The sequence below is a fragment of the Tamandua tetradactyla genome, chromosome 3, assembly GCF_023851605.1.
Source record: "Tamandua tetradactyla isolate mTamTet1 chromosome 3, mTamTet1.pri, whole genome shotgun sequence".
Lineage (NCBI taxonomy): Eukaryota > Metazoa > Chordata > Mammalia > Pilosa > Myrmecophagidae > Tamandua > Tamandua tetradactyla.
In genome coordinates this window covers 3530741-3540110 of record NC_135329.1, presented here as the reverse complement: position 1 = coordinate 3540110, position 9370 = coordinate 3530741, and the positions used below count along the sequence as shown (strand labels likewise).

The following is a 9370-nucleotide window of genomic DNA, read 5'->3' as shown; positions in this document are numbered from 1 at the left end:
CTCACGGCCAACAGGATGAGACAGTCAGACCCGGACAGAAAGGGCCCGGCCTGCAGTGGTCATTTCCAAAGCTCCCTTGCACTCAACCTGCCCTCAGTGCCCTCTCCTCATCTGCTCATTCTTATCTAAAAGAATGCCATCAGCAGCCTCGGGGCCACCAGGTCAGAATCCTGGGTCGTCCTGGGGCCTCCCACTCAGACCGCCCCCATGCCCTGACCCGCGGGCTGTCTGCCACAGCTGTGGTCCAGGCCATCCTCACCCTGCCTGCCCGGGGCTCTCCCTCCCTGCTCTTCCTGCCTCCCTTCTCCTCCCTCCAACCCATCCCGCATTGCAGCCAGGGTGGCTTTTCCAAATGCAAATCCCAAATCCCACCAGACGCACAAGATTGTTAGCTCTGGAGCCAGACTGCCTGGGTTCAAATCCTTACAAGTTCGGTGACCTTGAGCAAATTGTTTAACATCTGACGGCTCAAGTTTTCTCATTGTAAAGCACGGAGAATGGATGCTCCCAAGCTGTTGTGGTGGCTGGAGGACGCGGGATGCTCTGAAGTGGCTCCAACAAGCCCCCCCTTTCAAGCCCTTCCAAAATCCCCTCAGCGTTGAGTGAGGGCTGGACCCGTGACATGCTCCTAGCAGGGAGAGGAGGACAAATGTGACGGCAGTCGCTTCCCTTCCCTCCTGCTCGCACTCTCTCTGGCTTTTCTCGGGAGCTTGCTCGGCTGGAGTCAGCTGCCGCTGGGGAACTGAGGGCAGCGCTCAGCCACGAGGGACTGAATCCTGCCCACACCCACGTGAGTGGGCCTGAGAACCCATCTCCCTGAGGACTCAGCTCGGTTGTGCCAGGATTCCTGACAGAGAAAAACTGGGAGATGATAAATGTTGTTCTAAGCCACTATGGTTTGGGATAAATCATCATGCAGCCGCAGATAACTAATGCAGGGCCGAATGAATAACAGAGTTAAAGAATGTTCATAGTTAGTGAACATCAGTTCTTACCATTGTTTTAGTTTCCTGGTTGCTAAAAACATTACCAGGATTGGGCTGGCTTAGCCAACGGGAGTTTACTTGCCCGCAGTTTGGGGGCTAGGAGCCAGGTGCCATCCAGGTGCTGCTTTCTCCCAGGAAGCTGTGGCGTTCTGGGCTGCCTGCCACGGTCCTTGGCTGCCCACGGTCCTTGGCTGCCCACGGTCCTTGGCTGCCCATGGCCCTTGGCTTTCTTAGCATGGCAGAGCACACAGCAGCTGCGCCTGGCTTCTCCGGGCCCCACGGCCCTTTCTCTCCCTGAGTCTGGATTCCCTTCCGCTTATCCAGGACTGCAACAATGGGACAGAGACCCCTCCAATTCAGGTGGGCCACACCTTAACTGAAGCCACCTCATCTACAGCTCCTTTTATAAAGGTTCACGCCCACACGAACGGATTAAGGTTAAGAGCGTGTTTTTCCAGGACACAGAGCTGCCAGCCACCCCACTCCTCATCATCACACTACTTCTGCAGCCCCACTGCAGACTGGCGGCCATCCAAGGCAAGCGCCCTGCTCTTTGTCCGGTGTTTCCCCAGCTCCAGCACGGTGCAATGCACACAGCCTTCTGGTCAGCAGTAAATGTCTGTTGCCTAAAAGAAGAAGCAGGAAGGTCTGGGCTGCCCTGGAGCCCTCTGGACCCTCACCTCCCACCCACCAGAGCCCACCTTCTCCTTCCACCACAGGCTGGGCCAACTAAAGTGGCCAGGACGTCCTCTAAGGTGGGGGCGAGCAGGTTGCACGCCCCTCTTGAACCCCGGTGGGGTGCTTCCCAGGAGCAAAGGTGTCACAAAGCTAGCTCCTGGATCTGCCCATGTCCCCGCAAGCCTCCAGGGAAACAGGGAAACCTCCATCTCCGACCTGTCCCAGCTGGCCAACCGGGATAGATGCTCTCGCTGCAGACAGGAGGGCAGGAGAGAAGCTGCATTTCACACTGTCGTTTATCTTGACTGAAGAAACGCACGCAGCAGGCGCCACGCGTAGGAGTAGTTCTCACCCAGGAGGGCTTCGTTCCGGAGGCCGGGCCTGTAACACAGACCAGCTGCAGGCCAAGCAGCGCGCCGTGCTCGGTGACCTGCCTCCCGCGCAGCTCCCACGCCTGCCCCAAGACCCAGCCCCATGTCTCCATGTCTCCTCCCGAGCACGCACTCGAGGCTGCCGAGGGGCTCCGCCTGTGCAGCCCGCCGGGCTCAGGACCAGCTCCCCGCGGGCGGACTCGCGTCTGGTTTGCTTTCGTCTCCCCCAGTTCCGCAGAGCCAACAAAGCAGGCGGCCATGCCGGATGAATGACAAAGCAGAGCGCTCGCTCATTCTGAACTCAGGACTGGCAGAAACGCATTTCTGGAACGGACTGAACTCCATTTAGCACAGAATGTGGGAAGGAGAAGACCGAGGACATGTGCGGCTCATCCTACAAGCAAAGCACACTGAGAGCGCTGCACTCCCGGGACGAGGACGTCACAGCTGCAGGGAGCACCTGGGCCGTGCGAGTCTGACCTGTTTTCGTGAGGAAATGACCCCCCTCTGCTGGGTGGTGGCAGGGGCTCTCCCTTCTCCTAAAGCAGCAGTTTTCAGTGTGGGCTCTGGCCCAGGCGTACAGCATCTCCTGGAAACCTGTCGGAACTGCACATTCTCCTGCAGCAGTAACTCTAGGGGGTCGGTCCAGCAACCTCTGCCTTCACCAGCCTTCCAGGAGCCTTCTCATGCAGGCCCAAGCTTGCAACCACTGTTCTAAGTTCACTGAAACATATGTGGAAAAGACCTCAGACAACATAGATCGATTTGAGATTAAAGGAGAATCCAAGCCAATACCCTTGCTATAAAATAGCCAGGATCAATAAAACACACACCTCCCCCATTTTCCACAAAACGGTTCAACAGGCAATTAAATGAACTCAGCGCATTTATTTTAAATGTGCAAAATGAATTTTCACATCCTAAGAGTAACACCAGATGTTATACCTCCTTTTCCTAATTGATTTTCCAGCCTACAGCAATTCATCTTTGTATTTTCCAGTTGGATCTTACTGCAGCAAGGAGAGTGTGTTCCAGCAGGATTATTAAATGCCATGCATTTTAAAACGAGCAGAACTCAGGCTGCTATGCGTCATCTGGATGGTTGTCTCCCAAAAATATTGGGGGCAAAAAAAACTGGCAGCTCTAGGTACCAGGCAGAGCTGAGCAGGCCGGAGCCCCACAGGGCCCTTCCAGGCTCTGGGCTCTGGGCTGGTTGCAAAGCTGCATCCTGGGCACTCAGCCCAAGCCTGAACTCTTTCCCACAGAGCCCAGCACTCCCTGGTACCAAAGGATTTGCTAGCTGTAAAACCTGCAAAAACATCTTGTTTTTCAACAGGAAGTCTTGTCTTCAAAATGAAGGAGAAAAAGTCAACAATGGGGATGCAGGCTGAACGGGTCTGAGGAACAGAGAAAGGGGTGGTGACGCCGATGCTCAAAGAGGAAGCTGGGCTGGGTGGACCGTGTCCTGCTCTGTGGCCCAGAGAACCCCAGACAATTCCCTCTTTGCGGCCTCGTCCCTGGGAGTTTAAGGAGATGAAAGGTCAGCACCATCCAGGTTGGTTGTCTTCGCTCAACAAATGCTCTCCAGAGGCCCAAGAGTCAGTGAAACAGAGACCTCAGGATCTGAAGCAAGCTCCAGAAGGGACTTTTGCCGGGGAAGGGGCTGCGGGAGGGTGCCAATTAGGTGCTAGAAACCCAGAAACTGCTGATTCAAAATCCACACTTCTTGGATAATTGGGAAGTCGGCACATGAGCGACTTCCCTAGAAGCTGCTGCGAGCTGATAGCTTGGAGCCATTGCCTGCAGGATGATTTCTGTGTGGTGTCCAGGTCCGAATGTGGCTGCCTAGCCGAGCCGCTTTCGGACCACGCAGGCCGGCTCTGGAAGCAGAACGCTTCATGACTGCTTCTCAAAGCGTGGCTGCTCCAACTTTAAATGCAACCACCAAAAGAACTCCAACCTTCTGTCCATAATATGGCCCTCCTTACTGAGAATAAAGCTCTCCAAGTTCCACCTATCACACAGTCGGGTGGAAGTCGAACGATAGAAATACCAGGTCATTCTGACTCTCCCCTTCTCCCCCACAGGAGTTCCAGCCTCAAAGACAGCAACCTGCCCCTCATGGGGTGCCATGTAACCAACCCCATTACGATCTGGGGGAACCCAATAGCCAGGCTTCTCAGACAAAGAAAGTCTGCCCCCACACCAGTGACTGACATAAAATGTCATCTAAATTTAAAATGCACACATTTTCAAGTTTCAAAAAATAGGACGCCAAGGCCCCAGAATAGATTTCAGCACAAGGGCTTGGTACATAAAGAACAAAATAGAATCCAGGTATCTGGCCTCACCTAATGGAGGGTGGGGTAGCTGGGCACCCCGCTCAGCTCCCTCTGCCACTGGCACAGGAGCAGCCAGGTCTCCCACACCTCCCAACCCACACGCACGCCCCAAGGGACGTCACTCCAATTTCCTACATATACGGTGAGGGACTGTATTTATGGTGGAAACACAGGATCTGGCCTAGCAAAGTCCTTCCCTTGCCCCAAATCCACCAGGAAACTTTTATATACTATTAAACCATAGCAGTCACTTTATAAATGTCATCATCATAGTCTTTTAATATTTTACATAAAAAAAAACTGTATACACAGCTTATAGAACTTTTATGTAAACATCATAAGCTCACCACTTTGTCATTTGTCAGTTTATTTAAAAAATAAAAAAACAAGACAATTTAGTAGAAGTACCACAGGGGGAGGAGGGGAGAAAAGAGAGAATAGGGGCAAGTTTATTCTCTGTACAGAGATGCAGAGAAAACTTCACATAGCTCTAGAGACTGCCTTCTGAAAAAAAACCCAAAATACCTTAAATAGGCCGGGATGCTTGTGACTGCCCTTTACCAAACGGGTGTGTGTAATCTGCACAAATAAAATCGCCAGTGTTGCCACTTTTTCCAAGAAAATAAAACAAAAATTAGTGCGTTTTTTTTTCTCTCCTCTCATTTTTTAAAAGTCATCATTTTAAATAAAACATCAGAAGTAGATGAGGTTACAGCATACAAGTGGAGTCAGACCGTCTTATGCAAATGACAAGCGCATTAAGTGTCAAACAATGAAACAATTGTGCAAAGAATTCTTTTGGGAAAAAAACAAAACTAGTTTTTAGCCTTTAAATAAATCAAATAACATCAGTTTCTTGAACCAAACAATTCTCACTTGTTGGACAGGCACAAAGTTCGCTTATGGCAAAAACAACCCTGCGGCGCAGGCTCCTCCTGGCCCGGCGTTCCGGAAGGCTGCGGGGGCTGCGCGTGGGGGGGCCCGCTCACAGGAGCCGCTGCGCCGCGTCCGGAAGCTGTGTCCTCTCGGCCCCAAGTCAGTTCCAAATGTCTTCCCCGGAGGCCGCCAAGATGGCCAGATCCAGTCTATGCTTAGATGGGCGCCTGATCCACGCCTGGCCGGGGCTGTTCCGGCGCCGTCCCTCCGCCCACCACCGCCATTAAATAACATCCTACCTCCCGAAAATAAAATTAATCTATTTTTATACAGCACCCCTCCCCCCGTCCTCCCCAGCCCTCCCCTCCCGCAGTTCCCGGGGTCTATGTTACAGACAAGGGATGGCAGGCGCTCGCTGGTTAGGGGCGAGCAGCGGACGGGGCGCGGCCGCGCTCGGCTCCGGGGACCTGAGGCGGGGGCAGGGGGCGGCCACTGGGCGGGGGGGGGGGGGCGGCCGGCCACACACGCAGCCGCACTCGGAGGCCCAGCTCTGCAGCAAAGGATGCTCAGGGGCCCGGGGCACTCGGCAGGGTGCCCGGGACCGTGCAGCACGACCGGCCGCACAGAGAGACACGGGGAAGGGGGCGCCCGGTCCCTCCCACGCCGATGGCCGGCGCGGTGGGGCCGCTCGGGGGCGCGGATCCCCCCGTCTCCGGGCTCGCGAGGGGCAGGCCGCGAGGGGGGGCGGCGCCGGCAGGGGGGGCGCGGGCCAGGCGCGGCCCTCATAGCACCTTGCAGCAGTTGATGCAGCCGTTCTGGGAGCCGTAGCGCTTCTGCAGCGCGGCGCGCGTGGCCGTCTCGAACACCTCGCGCACCCCCTCCTTGGTCTTGGCTGAGCACTCGAGGTAGTCGTAGGCCTGGATGCGCACGGCCATGGCACGGCCGTCGTCCGTGCGCACCGGCTCCTGCTTCATGCGCGCCAGCTCCGTGCGAACGTGCTCGTCGCTGCGCAGGTCCTTCTTGTTGGCCACCAGGATGATGGGCACGTTGGGACAGAAGTGCTTGACCTCGGGCACCCATTTCTCGGGGATGTTCTCCAGCGAGTCCGGGCTGTCCACGGAGAAGCACATGAGGATCACGTCTGTGTCCGGGTAGGAGAGCGGCCGGAGGCGGTCGTAGTCCTCCTGGCCCGCCGTGTCCCAGAGCGCCAGCTCCACCTGCTTGCCGTCCACCTCGATGTCCGCCACATAGTTCTCGAAGACGGTGGGCACGTACACCTCGGGGAACTCGTCCTTACTGAAGACGATCAGCAGGCACGTCTTGCCGCACGCGCCGTCGCCCACCACCACCAGCTTCTTACGGATGGCCGCCATGAGCGGGCCGGGCCCGGGCAACAGGAGGGGGCCCGCGAGCGCCTCGCCGCCGTCCCGCTCGCCGCTCACCGCTCACCGGGGGCTGGGCGCCGGGGGCGAGGGGCGCCGGCTGCACCCAGGCCCCGCGCTGGCGCTCTGGCTCGCGCGCTCCGGCGGCCGCGGCGGGGGCGCGGGGGCATAGGGTGCGCCGCGCGGCTCGTCCCGGGCGGGGGCCGCCGCCTTTGTGCCGAGACGGCCGCCCGAGCTGCGGACCCGGCCTCGCGACCCCTCGGGGCTCTCAGCTGGGCTGGGGAGCGTCTCACGGCACGGGAGGAGCGCACGACTCCGGCCAGACTGCGGCGGCAGATGCGGGCTGCGGCCCCGGCGCCCGCTATTTAAAGCGTCCGGCCACTTTCTTAATATAGCTGCCCAATGGGAAGCGCGCAGACTGAGCTCATCGCTGCGGAGCTTGGCTCCGATTGGTCGCACGCTGCAGCCCGAAGGCGGGGCCGGGTGCGCTTGATTGACAACCCGGGCCGCGGGGCTGGGAGAGGCGGTGCCTCGGGCGTGCGCGCCGCGGCTGGCGCGGCGGGGCCGTGGCGGGGCCGTGGCGGGGCGTGGCCGGGCCTTGGCGGGGCTCGGGCTGTGGCTGCGCACGGGCCCCCGCGAGGTGCGACCGGACCCCGCCGTCTCCGGCCCGCGGCTCCGGGGAGACGGTGCTCCGTGGGGCGTTGGCGCCCCCTCCCACTCGGAATTTCCCCGCGGCCCTGCGAGCTCCCGGTGGGTTGGCGGCTCCCTGGGGGAGGGGGCGGCTCCTAAAGGTGGTGGTGTTTCTAAATAAACACACGCGCGCACACACCACTTCTGTCTCCCTTTCATTCAGAACCGCCGTTCCTCTAGTCCCGCCGGTACTCGGCCTCCTGGCAGCTCTTCTGGACCCACGAGGCAGGCGTGGGCCAGACTGTGCACAGGGGGCCTGGGCGGAGCCGTCCGTCCTTCACCCCCCGCTTTCGAGTCTTCTGGCCTACCCCTGGCCTGGCCCCCAGCCTGGGCTTCAGGTGAGGAATAGAGGAAGGAAGGCCCAGGGCCCCCGTAGATCAGTGGAAAGGGAATTTCTAGGCTGGCTGCAGAACTTCCCGTCCACTTTGAGGAAGTTACCGGTAGGGAAGGACAGCCCAGGCCCTGCTCCGCGTGATTAACTCTCATCCTCATGGTTAAACCCGAGAAATGTCAGCACTGGAGGACTGCAGAGTCCACCCCCTACCCCCACCCGGCCGGGAGCCGAGGATGGGCCAAAGTCCGGGAAAGGGGCAGAGATTTGCAGGCCCCGACTCAGCGAATTACTGCCTTGGGGACGGTCTTCTCTATGCCCTGGGCCCATAGGAAAGGACTCCTATGCCTGGTGTACAAAGATGGCCGGAGTTGGGATTTCAATGCACAGAAGAGGTGGGAAGGAGGAAGGGGAGGCGTGGGTAGGGGTGGGGTGGGGTGGTCTCCTGGGAAGGAGGAGCCGCTCAACAAGGCTGGAAGGAGGGAGAGAGGAGGGCGGATTCTAGCAGCGGTGCAGAGCTGTGTTTGGTGGTGAGGGACGGTGGGGACAGGCTGGAAGAAGCGGGTAGCTGGCTAATGCGCATTCGACCCATTGCTGGGACAGAGAGTGGCTTCCTGGTTTTCCATCATGAAGATGTTATGCCTCATATTTCCGTCTCCCTCTGTGCTGAGCCATTTGAGGGCTGGGATTCTGTCTCCTGGGAAACCTAGCACAATGCCTGGCACTTCGCAAGAACCATTAAATGGAGAATTAACCAAAATGCTGCGGAACTCAGTTGAAACCTTCCAGGGGTCCTGAACCTCAGCTGCAGGCTCTGCTGTAACAGCCCGCGGAGCCCAGGCTGGGCTATGGCTGAGCCCTGGTGTTTGCAGCCAGCGTTGGCACACTGAGACCCAGGGCGCGTGGACTCGGCAGGTGTGGCGAACCCGGCGATCAGGTCAGTGAGCCACGAGTACCACAGCCCTTAGTCCTTAGCCTGGGGAACAACTCCTGAAATGGCCACAAAGACTTCCCTTCCCGGGATTGGCTGCACAACAGGGCCCAGCTCTCTCTGCAAGCGACTGAATGATTTTTCCGCAGTGCCATCCCATGGCCCAAGGGTTTTGTGTTTTTTTTGATCATTGGTTTAAGGCTCCCATCTGGATTTTTTTTATTTTTTTTAGTTAGCCTATTGGAGAAATCTTATCTGCACACATTTTTCTTCTTTTAGTCAAAACCTTTTATAGCTGTACTGTTTAGACTACTTTGCATGGTCTTAATATAACTTGGGAATGTTGGCTGTGCCCTGAAGCCTCAAATATTAAGAAAATATTAGACCGTTCAAACTTTGTACCATGTTTTAAAAAAACACACACACAAAGAATCAGGAAGAATGATCAAATTTACTCATTTCCCAATTTTCACGCATGCCATAGGAGCTGTGTGTGCCAAGCTCGAATCTCAGTATTGCAATAATTTCTAAAAATATTCGTTTGGTAAACATGGCAAAGTACACAAACAGAAAAAATTCACGTTCTGCAGCAACTTCTTTTCATGGTGTTCGTTTCTTGTCCAGAGATAGTTTGACAAGAACTGGGAATACCAGCTGCCTCAGAGGGGACGCTGCGTAGAGGATGCGCGTGTCCACACTCGCCACCCCGCCTCCCCCTCCCTTCCCAGTGCTGCCACAGAAAGGCAAGGACAGCATTTGATTATAAGAACAAGTCATTTAATA

The 9370-nt window shown here is 56.9% G+C and overlaps 1 protein-coding gene across 1 annotated transcript; it reads right to left on the bottom strand.

The window, feature by feature from the left end:
• Positions 1 to 4727: 4727 nt before the first annotated feature.
• On the bottom strand, positions 4728 to 6683 carry RHOB (ras homolog family member B). Its single transcript, XM_077152186.1, has one exon. The coding sequence runs from the start codon at positions 6624 to 6626 to the stop codon at positions 6036 to 6038; it is 591 nt and encodes a 196-aa protein (XP_077008301.1). The 5' UTR covers positions 6627 to 6683; the 3' UTR covers positions 4728 to 6035.
• Positions 6684 to 9370: the final 2687 nt, after the last annotated feature.